Raw genomic sequence first — 23,644 nt, forward strand, 5'->3', positions numbered from 1 at the left:
ATAATTGGGGGCATTTAGTGGATGGGCCATCCACTAAATCTTACAATTTAGGGGAAAGTGCTGCAAACAAGGAATAAACCTGCATTCTGCATGACTTTTGTAATGTCCTATTTATTGGACGCGCATGGATGCTGAGTCAGATGTACGGGGAATCTGACAAAGCTTAAGCTTCGAGGGCTCCTCACTTATGTGGGCCCATTCCAAGGCACTGGGAGGGACATGAAAAAAGTGTTGACATGGTTGAACATCTTTGTAAAATCTAAAAAAGTAAAATAGTTCAACCTCAAGCAGTTAATGCCTCTGCCTCTCCCCATTCCAACATTTCATCATCACATTTCTCCTTGTGTTGAGTGACCACTGGGGTGGTCACAGGCTTTTTAGGGATCTAACTAAGGAGAAGTTGAGTTGGGAATGGAATTGGTTTGCACTTAGTGGGAGATATTTATATGATTTTCAGTCACTTCCTAGTACAATTAAGTTATTGATCGCCAACTTGGGGTAGAAATGGCCTCTAGGTATGCTTTTACTGCCTATTGTAGTGACTCACAGGTGTAGGAACAGAGATCATATAACAAAATGAGCATGTCCTGTACAGTCCAGCACAGTGTTGTGGGGAGATGGAATATATGGTCCAGTGAGGGTGACCAATAACGATTATGAATGTGGCCATGCCTGGGTCCTGGTAGAGTGAGGCGGCAGGAGTGGGTCCTGTGCACTCCTACGCCTGGTGGGAATATTGGGCAGGCAGGGCTCTGGGCAGCAGGGGGCGCTGTGGCGATAGCCGCGCCGGACCTTCTGGCGTCAGAAGGTCTCTCGCCTCCTCCTGCGGCTTCCGGGGCGGTTCCTCCACGCTTGTAGCCGCCAAAACATGGACCGCAATCCGTCACCACCGCCGTCGCCTTCGCCGACTGGGTCTGAGGACGAGGAGGCGGTGGCCGGGGGAGACTGCATAGGGAGCACGGTGTACAGCAAGCACTGGCTCTTCGGTGTCCTCAGTGGGCTTATCCAGGTGTGGAAATTCGCGCCTCGCGTGGCTCCCCCTCTCCACCCCTCAGTGTCCGGCCCGCCTCTGGCAGTGCCTCTATCCCGGGAGCCACGGTCTCCACGGCGACTCTCTCTTCTCCCCGGGCGCGTGCGGTAGGGCCTCTCGTCTCGCGACCTGGCAATTTCTGCGACCCCGAAACTGCCCGAGCCACTTCCGGTGCCCCTCAACACAAAAGGAGAGGTGTAGTGACGGGAATGCCGGAGCGCTTACGGTTAAAATATTTTGTGCAAATTTAAAAAAACATACATTGCTCGGGTTTTTGCTCCCCGTTCCAACTGTCGTTTCCGAAGTCTTAAGTCCCAGTTTATCTATTTCGTGAATTTTTGTCGTAGTAGAATAAATGCTATTTTGGAGTCATAATGCTCTGGTACCCAAAGAGCGGCTTCATCACCTACTTGCTGCGTGACTCTAATTGCTCAGAGCCTCGAGTTCTTAAGTAATTTCTGTACAACAGGATGACATCTATGTTATTGTATATAGAGTTATTGTGTAGTTTAAATAAGATAATGGCGGTAGAGGGGTTACCATGGTGTTTGGCTTATATGTGAGCTTTCCTCTTTCCATGGTTCCCCACTGATTTACACACTCCAGTTCAGCTCTACAGAGCTGCCAGAATAATCCTTCTTAAAAAAAAAAAAATTACAGTAGTCTTCTATATCACGGTACACTTATCGTGGCCTCACTATCGCGGGGTTTTTAAAAATATATTCAATTATTTATTGCGGATTTTTTGCTATATCGCGGGATTTTTGCAGTACTGTATACGTATGTTGTTAAAGTTATGTGGGTTTAAGAGTAGAATGTGTTTAAGAACACAAGTAGTGTTTATAAAAGTGTGGAAAAGGTTAATAAGGGAGTGGGAAAGGTTAATAAGGGACTGGGAATGGTTTATAAGTGTGTGGGAAGGGTTTATAAAGCCTTAAATATAAATACTAAAATAAATGGAAGGTCCCTACTTTGCGGATTTTTACCTCTCTCAGGGGGGCGGGTCTAGAATGTAATACCCGTGATAAGTGAGGGAATACTGTATTCACGAGAACTCCTTATAATTCCTTTACCTACAGGAGAAAAATGCATAATCTCTTAGCCTGGAATCCAGCCCCACCTGCCCGGGGCGCTATAAATTGCTCACCATTTCCCAAAGGGGCTGGGCCCTTAACTCTGAACTCCCCGACTTCCTCTGTCTGCTATTCTCCCATTCTTCCCATGACAAACTCGTCTTTTTCTGCAGAGAGATTTAGCTTAAATATCACCCTGACTTCTCCCTGGCATAAGTCATGGGTCCATCATTTTTGCCGACACAACTTTTTGTCCACAATTCAGTTGAATCATGTAGCTTTTTCTGTGGCTTTATCAGTTTACATGTCTTCCCCACCAAACCCACCGTAAACTGTTTGAAAGCAAGAGATTAAGTCTTACTCATCTTTGTATTTCTGCTCCAATGCCTAGCAACAGTCTTTACTCTATGAATGTTGAATGAATAGATCTACGTAAGATACTGATTTTTCTCCCAACAACTTTCTTGCAAGAGAAACCACTGAGGGTAGTATCTTTGTGACTTCTAAATGATTATGGGGTAATATTACATGAGCATCCTGAGGACAGCTTTTATTTATCCCTTTTCTTCTTTTGCATTTCTAAAGGTTGTTAGTCCTAAAGGTACCAAAGCCAGCTCCGATGATGAGGAGCAGCAGACGGAGCTCGATGAAGAAATAGAGAATGAAATTTGCAAAGTGTGGGACATGTCAATGGATGAGGTATGGGGGTAGGAAATGGAAACGAAAAGACTGAATGGTTTTTTTCTGCACTCATTCCTGTATGTGGTAAAGGGCATGAGGTCCCAGGAGTTCTTAATGCTATACTTTTGTCTTTTAGTTTGGTGCTAAATATATAGTTTTTATGAATGCTGGAACTCTTGTAACCCAGGAAGTTCTGAAACTTATCTACCTAAAGAGAACATTGCCCTCGTGTTTGAGAGTAGGGTAGGAGTTAGGAAACCATTGATATACCATGGTTAAATTAGAAGAAAGGGACAAGAAGGAATTACATGTATATAATTGCAATAATATTTTAACATTTATATTATACTTTAGAGCTCAAAGGCATTTTCATGTCTATATTCCATTTGTTCTTCACAATAACCTTATGATTTGGGTAGTACCCATGTTTTACAGGTAGGAGAAGCAGCAAAAGAGGTCGACTCACATAAGGTCTCATTTTATTACTTGGAGTTTACAATAGATTCCTCATTAAAATCCTGTTTTAGTCTCTTTCACTTCCCTTCTGTCTTCCACATTGCCACCCTAGTTATCTTTTTCCTAAGACACATTTAACTGTATTTTTCTGTCTTAAAGATTGTTAACAGCTATTCATTATCTTCAGCCATTTTTAAAAACAGCCTATTGAGGTATAAATATACTCACAATATACTTGAAGCATAATTGACATACAAAAACTGCACATATTTAAGTTGTACAGTTTGAAAAATTTTGACGTGTATACACACACATGAAAACACCACCATAATCAAGAGAGAGAACGTATCTAGTACCCCCAAAAGTTTCTTTATGTCCCTTTTAATCCCTCTTACCCCTTCCTGCCTCTACCCCCATAGGCAGCTGCTGAGCAGCTTTCTGTCACTTCAAAATAGTTTGCATTTTTGAGAGTTTTATGTAAGTTGGATCACATTCTTATTTTGAGGGGGTCTGGCTCTTTCAGCATCATTATTTTAGGATTCATCCATGTTGTTAATGTATTTTAGGAGTTAAAAAAATTATTATTACTTAGTGGTATTCCATTGTATGTATATATCATGATTTATTCATCTATTCACCTATTGATGGGTATTGAGTTATTTATAGTTTATTACAGATAAATTGCTGTGAACATATGTGAACATATGTTTTCCTTTTTCTTTTTCTTTTTTTTTTTTTAACGCTGTCTAAGTCCATATAACGGCCAGTCTCACAGAGCAGAGAGCACCGGAATAGGTTAGACTCGGTTGCTGTAGCAAGCGCAAATTGTGGCAGGCAGATTCGGTCACCTGCCACAGAGTGTTGCTTGCATTGTTTTCCTTTTTCTTGGGTGAATACCTAGAGTAGTGTGGTTGGATCATATGGTAGTTATGTGTTTAACTTTTAAAGAAATGGTTGAGTTTTTTTCCAAAGTGTTTTTTACATTTTACATTACCACAAGCAGTTTCTTCTCATCCTCACCAACATGGTATGGTCAGTTTTTAAAATTTTAGTCATTCTGATAAGTGTGGTGATTCTCATTATAATCATAACTTGGATTTTCTTAGTTACTAATAACGTTGAATGTATTTGTAGTCAGTTATCTTTTTGGGTGCAGTGTCTGAATTTTTTGCCCATTTTTGAATTGTATTATTTTATTTTTTTTTCCTGAAAGTTTTATAATTTTAGGTTTTATTGATAGGTCTACGATCCACTATTAGTTCTTTTTTGAGTATGATGCAAGGTATGGATGGAAGGAAGTTCACTTTTTTTGCATGCGGATGTCCACTTTTTCTAGCTCATTTGTTAAAAAGACTGTCCTTTCTCCACTGAATTCCTTTGCACCGGTGTTAAAAATTAGATGTCTTAAGGGGGATGGGATTGCTGGAGGGAAGGGGGGTACTGGGCAGAGGGGAACAAAGAGGGAAAAATTGGGGCAACTGTAATGGCATAACCAATAAAATATACTTTTAAAAAATTACTTGTCTTTACATATACATGTGAATCTGTTTTTGGACTCTTTTCTGTTCTGTTGATCTATTTGTATATTTTTACACCAATCCCAAACTGTTTTGATGGCTATAACTTTATAATCTTGAAACCAGGTAGTGTTAATCTTTCAACTTTGTTCTTTGTCAAAATTGTTTTGGTTGTCATGGGACTTTTGTATTTCCATATTAATTTTAGAATCAACTTGCCAGTTTTTACAAAAAGCCTGCTAGGCTTTTGACTGAGATTGAGTTGAATTTATGGGTCAGATAGGAGCAGAATTGATAAATTAATGATAATGAGTCTCTTGACTCATGAACAACTTGTATTTTCCATTTATTTATGTCTTCTCTAATTTCAGCAAACTAATTTAGTTTTGGGCCCACACTTCTAAGAAGATTTGGTCACATGTCCACTCCAGGTTCTTTTATCTGTGGTGTGTCCCTTTAGGTTCTGTGGACTGGCCACACTGTAGGAAGGAAGTGTGAAGCTGCTGCAGTTACACTGTAACCAGAATTTTTTTCTATTGAGGATTTTGAAAGCACAGGTTGTGATTTTGGGCATGGCTCAATGGGAGTTCTCACCTGTTTCCTCTATCATGTTTTAAGCTCTTAGAAGACAGGAATAAGGAGTTTTACTTTTTCCTTATTTCTGGCTTCTAGGATGCTACCTGGCAATCAGGAAATGTGTTTGAATGAGTCAGTGAGAATTCCTGGTGGGTAGAAAGATCGTTAATGTAAATATATTCAAGGCAGACAAAAGAGGACAGCCCTCTGGAACATCACAGTTACAGTCAAACCTTTGTCCTCCAACATCTCCCATCTCAAACCATTAGGTTCTCAACCAAGTTGTTCATGGAAATCGGTGTCTTGGTTTTCAAACAAAACTTAGGTTCTTGACCGACAACCCATTTATGCTGACTAGTTTAGATTTGTTTATGGAATTGTTCCATTGCCTTCGACCAGATGCCACGAAGACTTTCTAATGTTACTTTTATCTATTGACACAGTTCATAACTTTTTCTCCTTGTATCTAAAAGGAAGCATATATGGAATTAAATTTTATTTTATGGTTGCCTAAGCTATGGGTTTAAAGAGGAATATTCAACATCCAAGTTAATAATCATTTTTATTTTCAGGATGTGGCTTTGTTTCTCCAAGAATTTAATGCTCCTGACATATTTTTGGGAGTATTGGCCAAATCCAAATGTCCTCGGTTAAGAGTAAGTATGTACATTTTTTATAGCCCCCTTTTTGGAGCAATAACAGCAGATTATGCTGGATAGTATTTCATTTTTATCGCTTTAATTTTCCTACTGGCTACAAATTAGTCTGCAGATGTTTATTGAACATTACCAGGTACTAGATAATGTGCTATTTAAAGTTATTAGAATCCTAGAATTTTAGATTTGGGCTAGACCAGGGAGATCAATACCTTCACATAAGCATAACTGCAGTTATGCTGCCAGTATGTCTAGGGAAGAGTGCCTAGACTTCCCATTTCTGTTTATTGCTCTTTTTTATTCATAAAATCCTCCATTGCTTAAAAACTTTCATTCTAAACTCAGCCTATTACTCGAGTCTTTCCATAATTGAATCTAATTCATCTTTCTAGCATAAAAAAACCTACCCTCTAGACATCTTTCTAATTTAGCAAGGCCTGTCTACTACTCATCTCAGGAGCTAACTGTGATCATCACCATCTCCCTTTGTATGCCTTCTGTCCCATCTCAATATGCACATCTATTACCCACAATGGTACTTTTCTTCCAAGCCTTCCCAAGTAAGTTAGCTCCCAGTGGCCATTGCTGATAATAAACGCCCCAAATAATTACCTGTATTTCTCATTTACTCTTTATGTTCTTCTGTGCAATGTATTGTGCTTTAGTGCCATTTAGGTGCTATGTGTTATTCATATTGTTGGTGATTCATAAATATCTATTAAGTATAATTATGAATAACTGCTATTAACTGAGTATTTGCTTTTACTACTCTATGAGGTGGACATTTATCTCTACTTTATAAATAAAAGAACTAGGGCTCAGCTTAAGAAATTTGTCTTAAGCCCTGGTTGGTGTGGCTCAGTGGATTGAGCATCAACCTGTGAACCAAAAGGTCGCCAGTTCGATTCCCGGTCAGGGCACATGCCTGGGTTGCGGGCCAGATCCCCCAGCTGGGGGCGTGTGAGAGGCAACAGATGGAAGTATGTCTCACACATCTATGTTTCGCTCCCTCTCTTTCTCCCTCAACCCCCCAAATAAATAAATAAAACCTTTAAAAAAGAAAAGAAAAGAAAAGAAAAATTTGTCTCAAGTTCTTACAGCTAGGAAGGAATAGAGCTGAGGTTTGAACCTGGCCTGTCTTTCAGTATAACCCCTACTGTATTGTCTCTCTTTCTTTGAAATTACAAAGTGGAGAATTCTATAATATATTTTTACATTGAATGTTGAATTAAAATTTCATTTAGTACAGTACTCCACCTGAATTGGGGCCTGGTGAAATGATGAACCACTTTTTCTTTGGGTAATTATATTATAAAGATTTGACAGTATTATGATTTTCTCCTGTATTTTTCTACCTTAGATACATTGATTCATGACTGACACTTAAAGAAAATAAGTTTATGTCAGGAATAGTACCTTTCAGGAATTAGTCATATCATTGTACAGATCTGTAAGCCATAGCCTGGCTATAGCAGTGATTCTCAGCCTTGGTCACACATTAGATCAGCGCGGACATGGACTTGCAAACTGCAGTGTATCCCAGAATCACTGATTACTGGGTGCACCCCCAGTAGGTTTGGGGTAGGATTGAGATTTCAAGCAAGTTCCCAAGTGATGCTAGTTCTCTAGACCAGGGCCCACATTTTGAAAAGCTTTGCCCAGGGAGTGCTTAGAAATCCTGAGTGAGGCCATACCCAGATCAGTTAAAACCGAGTCTCTTAATTGTGAGGCTCCAGACAGCTTTTAAAGTTCCCCCAGGTGACTCATTCCATGGAATAGCCAAGACTGAGAAGCTTGGTCTTTGGTTGGAAATTCATATTCCCTCTTTAGTTTGTAAGGGAAATATATATGTTTCCTTTCTTCCCAGCTCTCTTTTCATCTTTTACCAACACTTAATCACCCACATCTTATTGACCCTTCTCTCCTGTGCGACCTATTCTCTTGGTCTCTGACCTCTTCAGTCACTTCACTGTCACGTTCATTTGTTTTTTCTTTCTTCCTACATGCTGAGTGTGGACTCCTTCTAATGTGTAGACCCAGATCCCTTGTTTTTTTATATTATTTTCTTTGGTGAGCTCATTCACTCTTTATACCATTAAGCTGCAAATCTGTGCCTATGGTGTCAAAGCTATGACCTCCCTTCTGATTTCTGGTGCCATAGCTCCAGCTTTTTTCAGGCATTCATTCTATATTAGCATGCTGCATTTTGCAGTCAAAATCCATGTATCATAACTCAGTGATTATCATTCATATCTGATCATAAAAATCACATGGTGTGCTTAGTGAACAATAGCTTCCCTGGCCCTGCTCTGGAGATTCTCATTGAATGGTTCTGAGATAGGACTTGGAAATCTGTATTTTTAACACACTCTATGAGTAATTCTTGTGTTCCAGCAAGTTTGGAAACTACCCTAGCTGAACTCATTGTGTCTTCCTACACTTTCTTTTCCAATTTTCTTGTCAATGGGACCAATATCCTCGATGGGAGAAATGAAGCAACTTGAAACCTAGGAGTCATGTTCAACTGCTTTCTCCCTTTGCCTTCCTTCAATTTACAGTGCTTTCACCTTGAGTCTTTTTCATCTTTGTTCCTTTCCGTGAGTGCCATTACCACCTTCATCTTCATGCACCTTGATTACTGAGCTATACAGTATGGTATAGTAGTCCAATGCTGGGGCTCTGGAGCACTGCTCTTTCCTGGTTGGGGACCTTGGGCAAGTTTCTTAAGTTTTCTGTGCTCTAGCTTCTTCATCTGAAAAGTGGGGATAATAATAGTACCTACCTTATAAATTATTATATGAAATGATATATGGAAAGTGCTTAGAGTAGTGCCTGGGCATAGTAAGTGCTAAATAAGCATTAGCTGTTATTACTGAGGTTATTAACTGCTTTTAAAGTTTTTTAACCATCATGAGATATGCATTTTACTACCAGAGTAATTGTCCTAAAATATTGTTGCAATATGTTATCCCCCTTCTTGAGGACCTTCATGGCTCCATAAAATGTCCTATATTAAATATAAACTCTTCATGGCATTCAGGGCCCTTAATCCTGATCTTTCTACCTGCTGTATTTATCTCATGCTGTTCTCTCACTGTGCGCAACAGCCAGGCTGCTGTCTTTGCTGTTCTCTGTGTTAGTCATGTATATTATTCCCTTTTTACACTTCCTGATACTTTGCTCCTTGTTTGAGTGTCTTATTTGCATATCTAAGCCCTACCAGCCGTTTAAGACTCAGTTTATTCATAAGATTTCTTCTTCCATAACTTCTGCTTGCCTTTGATCTTTATATTTCTCACGTCTTTCATCCCTTCACAGATACTCGGAGCTTGTCTAGATAAGAGTGCAGGCAGTGTACTTGTATATGCTGCCTCCTGTTCTATCTCCTAAGGCTCAGTGAATGTTTTTCTTCAAGTATTTATTCTTGTATATGTCTTTCACTTCAGAGCTATTGTGACCTGTGAAATTTGGTTTGACAGGAAATCTGTGTGGGAATTTTAGGTAATATGGCCTGTTTCCAGGACATATGTGTGTCCGTCAGCAGTGATAAAAACCTTGGGTAAGTTTTACTACATAATAATTGTTTTTAAAAAATAGATTTATATTTCATATCCCTAAGGAACTCCTGTTACATGAGCAAGAAAGGAAAATATTATAAAATGTGGTACTCCTTTTCTGCTGATGAACGCTGTCTGCTGTTGATGGTAGGTGGGAGCTTCCACACTATTTATGGACATGAAACAAGATTTGTATTCATAGCAAAAGGACGTGAATAGTCAGCAGGTGGTAAACCAGGTAGAATTTGAAGCAGTGAGGCAAAGCTTAGAGATGGGGCACCTGACCACAGTCCAGAACAGTTTAGGCTCAGGGAATCCAAGGGCTCAGAAAACTAGAGTCTGAAAAAACTAGAGACTAGAGTTGTTGACCAGAACTACCCCAAGAGCTCTGACTTAGATCAGGGGATGGAATTGCCAGCAGACTAGAAGATACAGGATTGCCTGTGATTCGAAGGCTTTCATGCTTCTGCTTGGGGGCTAGTTGTCTTCTCCATGGAAGAACATTTGGGGCAGAGGGTTTTTTAATAGTGGGAACCCTGGTGGTTACTTTGAGAGGTCTGAGAACACGCTCTGAGATTCTGTTAATCTCAAATTTGTGCCCACAAAAGTTTAAGAAAACTGTCTTGGGCAGTTATTGTCAGTTAGGGCTGTAGGATTTATCACAGGATTTAAGTGACATAATACAGGTAATTACCTCTTCTAGGTGTGGAGGGACTTACAGATCCTAGGTGTTTATTCCTCAGAAATATATAATCATTCATAGAGTAAATGAATAAGGACTGTGTTTGGTCTCTGATGGTTCCTATTAAAAATCTGAGAATGAGTAATGTTAACAAATTTTATAAATTCAGTAAATGTTTATCTTAAAATTATTATGGAGTAGTTTACATTGATGATAGGATATGAATTTGTTCAACTACTTTGGAACAGTTGGGCATTAGCTAGTCAAGTTGGAAGGTGGCCATATATTGTCATCCAGCAGTGCCACTAGCATGTATGTGGTAAGAGAAACAATGCACACATACGTCAGGATACTGATACAAAAAAGTAGTATAAGGGCATTGCTTAAAAATAGCCCCACATTGGAATCAATCAAGTTTCAATTGATAGTAGTCTGGAGCCCTGGCCGGTGTGGCTCGGTTGGGAATTGTCCCACAAAGTAAAAGTCGGCCTCTTCGATTCCTGGTCGGGGCATGTGTCTAGGTTACGGATTTGGTCCTTGTTTGGGGTATGTGTGAGAGGCATCTGATCAGTGTTTCTCTCTTGCATCGATGTTTCTCTCTCTTTCTCCCCTCCCTTCCCCTCTCTAAAAAATGAAGAAAAAATTAAAAATAAAAATAGACTAAAAAACTAAATTGTATAATATTTGTACAATGGAATGTTCTGCAGCAATGAATTAAAGAACAGCTACGGAAACAACATGGGTAGACCTTAAGCACATGGCAAAAGAACTGAAACGCAAAACAATACATGCAATATAATTTATTCCATATAAAGTTCAAAACCAAAATATATTAAATAATAAAACTATAGAGTAAATAAAGAAATGATTGCTGGAAAGTCAGGATAGTCATCATTTCTTGGTGGCAAAGAATGTGATTTGGAAGGAGCACGTGGGCTACCGAGATTAAACACTATCCTATTTCTTGGAAATATAAATATTTGCTTAGTTATCAAGTGTAGATTTGTATCACGGGCTTCTACATATATATGCTATAGTTCACAATTAAAATGTTTAAGAAATTAAAAGAAGTCTCTACCTGATATTTAAAATGAGAGAATTGATGAGTATTAGTTAAACCTTTTTTTATTTTTAGCCGCCTGTTACTACACTGTTTGTGTGATTCGGACCCTCCTACTCTGCTGGAAACAAGCAGGTCTGTTTTCCTCTTTTTATGGATTTTCTATACTCCCCCATAAGGGATTTAAGGAGAATAGAGTTATGTCTTTATTCTTGAATTTCCTTTACTGTTTTTGAAAGATAAGGTATCCAACTCACATTTATCATGTAGGTTGTTGCATACGTGCCTGTCCCAGACAGGAGTGGCCAGTGTCTGGATTGAAAGAATCCGAAAACATCCAGCGATTTATGATAGCATTTGCTTCATCATGTCAAGTTCAACAAATGGTAAGTCATCGTGTAATCTAGAAAAAAATTTTGATTATATTTAATTGTTAGGAAACGAGGTAGCTATTTCTAGAGGTCACCTAAAGGCTAATTGTAAGGTGAGAAAGTATTTCAATTCAAGATATAAAATTTCTTGTATTGTGTCACATGGGTACTAGATTTATTGGAGTGGTCAGTTCTTACGATATATAAATGTTTAATCACTATGTTGTACACCTGAAACATAGAAATACAAATATAAAATATACAAATACAAAATATAAAATTGTATATCAGCTGTAATTGAAAAATATATTATTTTTAAAAAGTTATAAAATTTCTTCTTAAACTCCCAAGCAAAGAAGACAAACTTATTGCTCTGGAATAAGTAATGCTTTGTCAAAATTGGCCTTTTTGGAATACTTTAGGAACTTTGATTAACATTACTGCTTTCAAAATTTTGTTTCTCACTTCAGTATCTGTTTTATTCTCTGCAGTTGACTTGCTGGTGAAGGTGGGAGAGGTTGTGGACAAACTTTTTGATTTGGATGAGAAGCTAATGTTGGAATGGATTAGAAATGGGGCTCTTCAGCCTCCAGACCAACCCCAGGAAGATTCTGAAGAGCAGCGAGTGTTTAGAATTGTGCCCTGTGTACTTGAAGCTGCCAAACAAGTACGGTAGGTGAACTCTTCTGTACAAAATGTTCTGGGAAAATCCAGTTGTTAGAAATATCCGTAGATATAAGTCACCTTAATTTCCTTTCAACAGGATGAATAGCACAGAGTTGATCTTTGTCAGGTGTGATTCATTACTAATATTTGCGGTGACAGTGTATTTGGTCTGTGCAAAAATCATTAATGGTTACAAAGTACCTGTTCTGATACTACTTAGCTGTAGGCCACTGTTAGGATTAATTATCATCAGTGTCTTAAAATCTTAGGCAATTTTGTGTAATTCGAATCAAATAGGTAAGATTTTCTGGTGCTTTATTTTCCATTGAATATTTAACAGCTTCTTCAATTAATGTTAGACATTTGTTTTCTTGTTTCTTGTGTATATATGCCAGTATTGGATAAATGATTGACTTTTGAGCTCTGATCTCTTCCCAAGAGTGATTACTAGCTCTTGAGGGTTATTGAAATTGTTGATTGCTAGTGACTAGAAAACTAATTTATGAACTGATCTGTTCAACAGTCAGTTGTGCATTCTTAGTACTTAATAACCCACAATAAAGCCTATTAGTTTTATGTCCTTTATCCAAGTGAGGATTAAATTCATCATGTTTTCTTCAAACCTTCTTCAGTATTCTCAGTCTCAGTAAACGATATAATCATTATCCCATTTGGGCAGCGGGGAAGAAATGTGGGCGCTGTTGCTGCCTCTCTTCCTCATTCCACTCGTTTCCCATGGCCAGCCCGCCTCCAAGCCTTGTTCCTGACTTGTTCTGGGATTCCACCCATGCTACCATCCGGCTGCTATCTCTCACCTGGACAACTGCAACGGTCTCTTACCTGTGTTCCCTGCTTCAAAGCTTGCTTCTTCCAAGCCTAGACTCTGGAACACACAATGACCATGTCACTTTCATGCCTACAACTCTTCAATTGCCTTTCTTAGGATGCGGTTCAGAGTTTTTAAAAACATGGCCTATAATATCCTGCACAGTGCTTTTACATCCTTACTCTTTGTACTCTGTGTTTCAACCATATGAAATTTCCTTCAGTTCTTCAGCTGAACCAAGTTCTCTTAACTCTAAGCCTTGGCACAGTATGTCTCTTCTACCTCAAACATTTCTTTGCCCCTTCCCATTTCTGCGTAAATAGCATTTCTCTTAAGATACCTTTCCTGACACTCCAAACTAAAGTACGTCTGTTTGCTACATTGTCCCCTAATACCTTGGACTTTCTAGCATTACATTCATATTACTTTGTTATTACCCCTTTAATTACCTTCTTTCCTTTTAAACTATAAACCTAATGAAGGTAGGAACAATGTCTTAACACATCTCTGTTTTCCCAGGCCCTAACATAGTACCTGAAAACAGTAGATACTTAAATATTTGCTGAACCGTCTTTTAATTGTTTACTATCTTTTCACATAATTGTTTGGTTGAAGACCTAAGATTGTGAGTTTCTAGGAATCCAGACTGTTGATCACAAAAATTATACTTAACATGGTTTTAGTATTCTGAGCTAGGGAGCTAGGATAATCCTGTGAAGTTTTAAGAACTTCATTGTTGTCAGTGCTTCATGCAGTGGACCTTACATTCATTCTATGAAAGTCTCAGTCTTTTTGTGTGTGTGTGTGTGCTGATTATTCAAGTAAACCAGAATGATAAAGTATCACCTAACAGGTTTTTGCATTGTTGCTTTCATGGGACAAGGTGAAAAAGAATGTTTACTTCTTGTCGTGTTTATTATATTAAAGAAAAAAATTTTTGACTGATTTCCTCGTTAGAATGTAAGCTCTGGTGAGCACACAGAAGACTTCGTCCTGTTCCCAGTTTTATCCTCAACACCTCAGGCAGTGACTAGTACAGAGTGATGAGTATTTGTTGAATGAATGAATGGTTGCAATCCTGTGACAGTAAAGTACTTGATTCAATGCTTTTGCTTTTTGTATTTAGGTCTGAAAATCTGGAAGGACTTGATGTTTATATGCATATCTTACAGCTACTTACCACAGTGGATGATGGAATTCAGGCAATTGGTAAGATGTTAAATGGGAAATTACTATATTTACTCATTTAATTGGTTTGTGTTTTTAAAGTATTCCTTTCTTTGTCATTTTTATTAAGTACAGTGTCCTGATACTGGAAAAGACACTTGGAATTTACTTTTTGACTTGGTCTGCCATGAATTCTGCCAGCCTGATGATCCACCCATCATACTTCAGGAACAGAAAACAGTGCTAGCCTCTGTTTTTTCAGTGTTGTCTGCCATCTATGCTTTACAGGTTGAACAGGAGTACCTAAAGATAGAAAAAGGTAAGTATTATTTAGTTCACTAAATTAAATTCTGGTCTATCAGATTTTAAAGCCCAGGTTTGTGTTGTTCATTTGGTTTATTTCTCCCGTTTTTTATTTTAGGGCTTTTATTCTCTTGATTACAAAAATATTACATTCTCAATAAAAAGTTTTGTAGAATTTATAAAAGGAAAAATAGTGCTTGTACTCCTACCATCTAGAGATAATTGCTATGCACTCATATATGCATATATAGTTTTAAGTCCTGCTTTTTAGGCAACTTTTTTTCACTTAGAAACATAAAATGAGTACTTCTCTATTCACAGAATGATTTTTTTGACTATAGTTAAATCATGATCCACAGTTTCAGCTTTTTCTAGATGGCAAGCTAGTTATCTTAACATCATTTAGTGGAAAAACCACTTTACCCACATTGATTTGAAATGTTATGATTATTATGTTTTAAATAACTATTTTTTAGTTTTTAAATTTATTTATTGTTTTTTGTATTAAAGGTGTCCCACTTTCTCCCCCATTGTTCTCTCCCCACCCCGCCCACCCCTTCTCCCTCAGGCAGTCCCCACCCCATTGTCCATGTCCATGGGTCATTCATACTAGTTCCTTGACTAGATCCTTTCCCTTCTTTAAATAACTATGTATTTTATTCAGTTCCATTGCTCTATTTGTGTATCAGTATCTGTAGTGTTTTAGTGATTAAAGCTTCATGTTTAGATACCTAGTAGGACCAGTCCCTCTTCATTCTACTATTTCAGAATTATTTTACTGTTGTTTTTGTTTGACATGGAATTAGATTGATAGCTTCCAAAGATCTTCCTGATATTTTCATTGGGATCATGTTCAATTTATGGAGTATCCAAGAACATTTGCTTTTCCATTTGTTCAAGTCTTATTGTATGTCCCTCGGTAATGTTTTATCATTTTGTTTACACAGATCTTGGATATTTCTTATTAGGTTTACTCCTAGGTATGTTATCTTTTTACTGCTATTATCTGATGCCATTTCTTCTGTGGATTATTGTTGTTGGAATATATGAAGGCTATTGATTTCTGTATATTAATTTCACATCCAGTAACCTTATTGAAGTCTTGTACTGTTTTTAACAGTTGTTCCCGTGGTAATCTTGGGCTTTGTCTGATACTGCTGTGGGTTTAAGTTGGATGGGTTTTATCACTTTTCTATCTCTGATTTCTTTCTCTTATCTAATAGGTTTTCCTCTACCTCTGGTACTAAGTAGTAATGGTGGTGGAAAACATGCTTACCTTGTTTCTGACTTTATTGGGAATGATTGTAGAGTTTCACCCTTAATCATGATACTGGTTTGGGCTTAAGCTATTTATATTTTATCACCTAAGGAGATATTAATCTATTACTGTTTTATTAAGAATTTTTAATAAAAAAATGTTGACTATTTTCAAGTGTCTTTTCTGTGTTTTTGGATAACTCATCAAGATGGTAGCGTTGAGTACAGATCTAAGGGAAGTAATGAAGTAAGTCATGTGAATACTTGGGGAGAAAAGCATTCTGTACAGAGGGTGCAGCAGGTGCAAAAGCCCTGACCTAGAATTATGCCTTCTAATGTTTGAGGAAGAACAGTGAGGCCCTGTATGTCTGGGGTGCAGTTAATATGGGAAGGAGAAATAGTGTGTGGAGTCAGGGAGGTGACGGGCTACACTGTGGAGAGCCTGAACCTGCCTTTTAATTTGAATGAGGTGAGGAGCAGTGGAGGGCTATAAGCAGAGGATGGATAGACATGAGCTGACTTTAATCAGCTTCATCTGGCTGCTATGTTGACAAGAAATGTAGAGGTGCAAGAGTACAAAAGGGGGACTAGTTAGGAGGTAGGAGGCTGCTGTGATCTTGAAGCAACAGATAATGTAACTTGGATTAAAGTGGTAACTGGAGTTGGTGGGAAAAAATAGATTCTGATCACTTTTAGGCAGTGCCAGCAGGACTTGCTGATAGGACAGAAGAGTGAGAAAAGTCAAGATATATCTGGCATTTTTGTCCAAAAGAGTTGCTATTTACTGAGGTAGGAAAGATTTATTTTAATTACAGTAAGTTTGAGATGTCTACTAGATATCCAAGTGGAGGTGTTGAGCGGGCAGTTTATGAATGTAGAGCTGAGATCTTCTATAACCTTGTTTATTCCTTTTGACTTAATTTGATGTGATATGAGGGGAAATTAATGTCTACACTAATATGTTTTTCTTTTTATCATTTGCAGTTTGCTTAATGAGTGATGTCATGTTATTTGGAATATGGACATTATCATAAATTGCCTATCTTTGTCCTTTTTAGTGCTGTTCTTTTTGGCTTGAGTCCCGTTATATCAGATATGAAGATTGAATATCTTGTTTTCCTTTAGTTTGCATTTGTCACTGTTATCTTTGCCTATATTTTTATTTTCAACCTTTCTAAATACTTTGCTTTAAGTGTGTTGATTTCTTTTTAATAGATGAATTAAACCATATAAATGTATTGATATTAAAGGTATGTTTGATCTGAATGCTATTATATTTTCCATTATGTTACCTTGAAATGTCTGTGTGTCATTTGTTTTGTTTTTGTGTGTAGTTATTTTTAAAATTATACCAATTATGCTATTACAGTTGCCCCAGTTTTCCCCCCTTTGCCTTCCTCCACCCAGCACCTCCTACTCCTTCAGGCAATCCCGACACCATTGTTCATACCCATGGGTCATGTGTATAAGCTGTTTGGCTACTCCATTTTCTGTGCTGTACTTTACATCCCTGTGGCTATTCTGTAACTGCCTATTTGTACTTCTTATTCCCCTCACTTCTTCACCCATTACCCCGCACCCCTCTCCCACCTGGCAACCATCAAAACACCTTTATCCTCTCCCCACCCTGCAAAACTATCGTTTTTTACGATTGGGCGAGAAAATGTAAAGATGCTCCTTTACCTTTACTGCTAGACACCAATTTCCTCATCCTGCCCTAAGCCTTGAATAGGGGCTTTGCAGAGTTGTTATGACTGAAGTTGAGAAAGAGAGAAGAGAGGCTGTATAGTATAGATTATTGCGACCTGCAGGGAAATCATGGAGTGAAGAATTGGGTGTTAGAGACAAGAGTTGGTAATAACACAAGTACGAAAGTGAGAGTAAATCCAAGAGGAATATAATAAAGCAGCCAGTCAGGGAAGTTGCTCTGGAGAGGTCACACTGAGTTGAGAAATAAAGGACAAGATTTTCTGGGTTGCCAGCTCTTTAAAAATGATATTTTCATGCACTGTAAAAGACCTAACTTGAAAAAAGGAATTTGGATTTTTTAAAAAATCAATATACTTGATTCAGTGCTATAGCAGACTTTTTTTCTAGGTTTGTAATTATTAAGCAAAGTTAAAAATAACTGATTCAGAGTGAGATATGTTTTAGCATGTTCTGCTAGAACATATTTTGAATTTGAGCTTTATTTAGTTTTATGTTCATTTTTTATTATAGGCCAATTAAAATGATGGATCTGCTTTTAAGAAATTGTACTTTTTTAACTTAATAAAACATAAAATTGAAAGTTTTGTTTAAGAGTTTTATGAAAGTTAAAGTTTAAAATTCAAATTCTTAACATGGCCTCCAGTGTCCTACATGATGGGATCTTGCCCAACTTTCTGTACTCATCTTGTGCTCTCCTTGCTCACTCCATTTAAATCACACTGGCCACATTTTTGTTCTTCAGACCTTCCAGAACATTTCCTGTTTGGGGCTTTCGCATTCATGGTTCACTCTGCCTGAAATGTTTTTCTGGGCTCTTTTCATTGATTCTTCTTATCCTTTGCTTCTCAACTCAGTGTCACCTGTTCAGAGAGCCTCCCCTGCCAGCTGCTTTGCTATTTTTCCCCTTAATTTTCTTCATAGAACTTAGCAAAATCTGAAATGACCTGCTGTATTCATTTGCTTACTTGAAGGCTGAGGCCTTGATCTTGTTTCCCACTGTAACCATAGTGCCTAAAATACCATCTCTACACTTAACAGGTGTTCAGTATGAATGAATGTGTGAATGAATGAATGGTGTATGAATAACCAAATTTGGCTAATCTCATCTTGATTTGTTTGTGCAGTAGACCTTCCTCTGCTTGACAGCCTGATTCGTGTCTTACAAAATATGGAGCATTGCCAGAAGAAACCAGAGAATGCAGAGGAGTCTAACACAGAAGAAACTAAAAAGTCTGATTTAATCCAAGATGATTTCCACTTGAAAATCTTAAAGGATATTTCATGTGAATTTCTTTCTAATATTTTTCAGGTATTAACAAAGGTAAGAAAAGAGGTCTTTTCTCTAGCAAAAGAAAGTATGGATTGCTTAATGCTCCCAACTTTATTATTACTGTTATTTTTTTAATATGAAATAGTATAATTATATTACATAAATTTGTGAAAATAGAGAAAGAAAAAACCATCATAAGCTTATAGTCTTAAACCAGCAACTGATGTAGTTTGCTATATTTTTATATATCTGTGTGTTTTACACGTATTAATAACCCAGTACATACAATTTTCACTGAACACTACATTATAAGCACTTTTCCTGACTCTAGATCAATTAATTCACTGGAAGACTTTTTACTGAGCACGAGTTTAATACCTAAATTGCCGAAAATCAGTTTTTAAAATTAATTGTAAACTTGTTTTAAGGAATAGTCTTCCTGAACATGTTCAGGATTATTAGCATATTCTTTTGAGCATACCCTTTGTCCATATATTTTAGAGAAAATATATATATTCATATTTATTGAATTTTACTCAAGAAGAATATTTTTTAAAACAAATTTCTGTTATTCTGGTTACTTGTTTTTTGGTGAATTGTTCTTCCCTTTTCTAGATTGGGATTATTACTTTAGCACAGGTTTTCAGAAGTTAGATTACTAGATTTGACATTATAAAGGTGAAGATACTGAGACAATGGCTATGTATTTCCAAAAGGCTTTTAACATGCGACAATTTTGATTGTACTTAATCCTTGGTTTATAAATTCATATCAAGTAAAATTCAAGAGGTGATTAAATTGTACCTTATTTTGATTGGTATTTTTAAAAATTATTAGGAGTTTGAATATCTCTCCATATATTTGTATATTGGTTGGTTTTTCTGCTTTATAAATTTATCCATTTTGATTATTTGCATGGAATTCCTTGGGTAATACTGTATCTTCTGCGTCTTCACTGCAAACATTTTCCCCATTATTTGCTGTTGCTTTTGTATTTTTGGAGGGAGAGGCACAGATGTTTCTTAATTTTTATGTGATAGAATGTAGAAGGAAGGTGGGCTGAGACTAAAGCAGGGATGTGACATGAAAATTCTTACATGCTATATATACTTAATGGAGTTTGGACTTAATCTCGAGGACACTTAGGAGCTACTAAGGATTTTTTTTAAGCCTCAAGTGATACTATCTGTTTAGAAAGATTACTCTAAAAGCAAGAGAGAGAGAAGATTAGAGAGTTGAGGCTGGAGGCCCAGAGAGTAATCAACACACTCCTGTGGTTGTAATCTTCAAGAATAATCTGAAAAATGAGAGCCTTAACAATGGAAATGTGGATGGAGAGGAGGCGTGGGCTGAGAGATTGAACAGAATTAAACACTTAGGGGGAGGAGTCAGCAGCAGAGGAGGAGGAGGAAATGTCTTGGAGGTACCCCAGGTTTTGAGCTTGTGTAGCAGGATGGGTGGGTAGTGGTGCCCTTCACTGAAACAAGGACCGCAGTGGAGCACGTGTTTAGGTTATGCAGGGGGGAATGGTACCGGGTTCAGTTTGTAACATTTGAAATGCCTGTAAGATTAGTAGGGAATTAGATACATGGATTTGTATTTATTCACCAGATACAGAAATTTTCTTTCCTTACATCTTTTTGTTTTGTTTTGTTTTAGGAGACTGTGGCTAAGGGACTAAAGGAGGGCCAGTTAAGCAAGCAGAAGTGTTCCTGTGCATTTCAGAACCTTCTTCCTTTCTATAGCCCTGTGGTGAGTAGGAGGAAATGTACACAGGTGGCTGTTTCAGAGGATTACTCAATAAAATAAACACTTGATCTTCAGGAACATTGTCAAAAAAGAGAGTACACACAATTCACATGACTTAATGCCTTTGCCAGATAGATGACTGCTGGATAATTGATGGGACTAGTCTGAGGGACAGTTCAGATTTTAAGAGAAAGGAATCAACACTGATTTTTATAATAGTCGTTTCTGTTATAAAGTAGACAGCATATATAGTCATCAAAAATGAGGTTCTTAGGTAAGTATAGTCAGTAGGTATTTCTGTTTCTCTGAATTACATCACATTTACTATCATTAGAGGCACTTTCAAGGTAGGAACTTTTTAAGGAAAGATGAAGTATGGACTGTGGGAGTGAGGAAATATAGCAGGAAGGAGGATGGAAATAAAACTTCATAATGGACCCTAAAGGAGAATCAGTGCGAGGATAAATACTAGTTTAAGAGTAAAACAAAATGGTAAGGGCTAGTTACTTCCTTGATATTTCAGAGGACTATCCAGGAAATATATTGCCATCTGGGGCTGTGTCATTATTTCTTTTCTGCTGGCCTATTTAGAAACTACAGGTAGAGCATTTTTATAGTCAGTAATCAATATCTTAAATCACCTTTTCCTCTACTTATGTTTATTTGGTTCTTCTGTTTGACTCACAGGTGGAAGACTTTCTCAAAATCCTCTATGAAGTTGATAAGACCCTTGCTGGTGACCTAGAAGAAAGCTTCCCAAGTTTAAAGGTTCAGACTTAAAAACTGAACTGTAATTTCCTCTTCCCAAGAAATAAACCCCCCCTTTTTTTTTTCTTTACTGACAGTTGAAATTGACATATAGGAAATATTAGGTAAAGCTTATGTAAGATCACAGTTGTCTGGTATCACACTTATACCCTTCTTCCTCCCCCAGCCTTATCTCACTTTTGTTTAGTGTTAGAATCTGGGGATTCACCACCATCAAACACCCCTCTCCCTGTCTTTTGTATTGGTTGTGTGGTATTTGTCATCTTTAGATAAAGAAAACAAAAATAAAGCTTATCTTTGTGGTTCTTTTTACGATATTTGAAGTGTTGGTAAGAGTTTATGCTATTACAGTTGTTCCTGCTTTTCATAACTCGTAATTTGATTTTTATGTGAAAATTTGATATTTGTATCTACTACAAGCATATTCAGCTGCACTAATAGAAAACTATACAGTAATAGCTTTTATGTATCTTATGCAATAAGAAGTCCAGAAGTGGGTAGTCCAGACCTGACAGAGTGGTTCAGGGACCCTAACTCCTTTCTTGTCCAGGTGTTCTGCCGTGTAGACTTTTGTGCACATGTTTATTGTCTTGTGGTTAAAGGGAGTACACCGTCGCTGGTCCTGTATCCACATTCAAGGAGGATCAAGTCTTTACCTTACCTTTTCTATTTTGGGAGGACAGTCCTCCCTGTCCAGAACTGTGTTGCCTGGTGTTTCTAACTGCAGGTATTTGAAATCAAGTACTGTTTTTCTTTCTAGCCTCTACAGGAAAGGCAAGAGAGAAAGGACTTATGAATGGCTTCTGGAGAGCCAGCCTGTGGTATTTGCCATAATATGCAAGCATATCTTTGCCATTTTCTGACTGTTAATTGTGTTGTTTCCACACCAAATTGTTAGTGACTCTAAAGTAGTTCTTTAGCTTTGTTACAATTCAATTCTTTTCAGGGTTGTACAGATCAAGATACAAAGGCTAACATTTTGGTGAAAGTGCATTAGCCAAATCTTCTTTTTTCAGCATAATTCCAGTGATTAAATTTCAGAAAATGATCTGTTTGAGTGAATTCAGATTGTTAAAACTAAGACTGAAGGAGTTTCATAACTTATGATTATTTACAAACTGTGCTATATACATGATTTCCCTTTCATAGTTTATCATTCTTTATAGTGTTGTCTAATGAAATGTATTTAGAGAATCAACCAGGCCCACTTAATGGAAGCGTATAGTTTGCATTATTTCAGTTGCTGGAAGTGGAATTTTTAGTAATTTGTAAGAAAATACTAGTTGTGAATAACAAAGCCAGCTTTTTAAACCTCTCGCCTAGTATAACCTCTTCCCAGCTTATTACAGAACCTTTTTTTTTTTGAAACTCACATTATTTTTTCTTCTTATAAAATTTTTATTATATATTTTTTCCATTATCATTTAGCCCCCTTATACCCACCCTGCAATCACAACACTGTTGTCCATGTACATAAGTCCTTTTTTGTTTTTGCTCGATCTCTGCACTCCCTAGCTTCTCCTCCTATAGCTGTCATCCTGCTCTCTATCTATGGATCTGTCTTAATTTCCAGTTTAGAGGTAGTTTTGTTGTAAGTGTACCTGCTGAAAAAAATGAAGCATAAAAGTGAAGTCTTACTGATTAAATTGTAATTGGTAGTTTTACTTTATGCATATTTGTATGTCTTCAATGATAATCTTATCCATAGGCTAGATGTGACTGTATTTAACATGTAATTTTAAAGGCACATGTGAAATCACTCCTGCCTGCTAGCTGTTGCTAAAGACTCCACTCTTAATAGCTCTTGAAGTTTAAGGTTAAGATGCAAATAACCCCATAAGAGTAATACTCCAAGTTATTAGTCATGTTTACCTCAGTGCATGTTAATTTCACATTTTGTTATCCTGAGAACACCTTTTTAAAAGGATCTTGGGTTTCTGAGGGAAAAATGCCATTCAAGGTGAGTAAGTTCAGGAGAGAAGGATGCAGTATGGGAAGACTAGGAATGTCCAAGGTATTTTTAGCTTTTCCTTTCTGCTTTGAACCTGCCCTATTTACTTGTTATTTCTTGTTATTGTAACATTATGAGATGTTACATAATTTCATAGTACTTTGATATGTTTGAAAACTTCCTAAATCTATAAATTACTCATTTTCTAACACTATTTATTATAATGTTAAAACTTTTTAATGCTATGCAATCTGAAGAATTCACCAAGAAAATGTTTAGGGCTTGCATCAATACAGTGATATTTTGAAATGGTGCTTT

General features: G+C 37.3%; 1 protein-coding gene and 1 non-coding gene across 2 annotated transcripts; one reads left to right on the forward strand and one right to left on the reverse strand.

Annotated features, from left to right (window-relative positions):
- Positions 1–839: 839 nt before the first annotated feature.
- SAAL1 (serum amyloid A like 1) lies at positions 840–21,692 on the forward strand. Its single transcript, XM_090267635.1, has 12 exons — positions 840–1,009; positions 2,689–2,802; positions 5,906–5,989; positions 9,469–9,548; positions 11,364–11,423; positions 11,559–11,674; positions 12,151–12,331; positions 14,278–14,360; positions 14,449–14,637; positions 18,713–18,909; positions 20,518–20,610; positions 21,295–21,692. Exons 1-12 carry the CDS (start codon positions 869–871, stop codon positions 21,385–21,387), a joined length of 1,431 nt encoding a protein of 476 aa, XP_090123761.1. The 5' UTR covers positions 840–868; the 3' UTR covers positions 21,388–21,692.
- On the reverse strand, positions 3,982–4,107 carry LOC150018112 (small nucleolar RNA SNORA28). Its single transcript, XR_016509538.1, has one exon. It is a non-coding gene; the product is annotated as a small nucleolar RNA SNORA28 (small nucleolar RNA).
- Positions 21,693–23,644: the final 1,952 nt, after the last annotated feature.

The sequence above is a fragment of the Furipterus horrens genome, unplaced genomic scaffold (assembly GCF_987537825.1).
Source record: "Furipterus horrens unplaced genomic scaffold, mFurHor1.1.pri manual_scaffold_2, whole genome shotgun sequence".
In the NCBI taxonomy this organism is placed as follows: Eukaryota; Metazoa; Chordata; class Mammalia; order Chiroptera; family Furipteridae; genus Furipterus; species Furipterus horrens.

Excerpts from the sequence above, each read along its gene's own strand:
- SAAL1 (XM_090267635.1), top strand. The coding sequence starts at position 869 with ATGGACCGCAATCCGTCACCACCGCCGTCGCCTTCGCCGACTGGGTCT. Across the intron at positions 5,990-9,468 it reads CCAAATGTCCTCGGTTAAGA|GAAATCTGTGTGGGAATTTT; the intron begins GTAAGTATGTAC and ends TTGGTTTGACAG. Across the intron at positions 12,332-14,277 it reads GAAGCTGCCAAACAAGTACG|GTCTGAAAATCTGGAAGGAC; the intron begins GTAGGTGAACTC and ends TTTTGTATTTAG.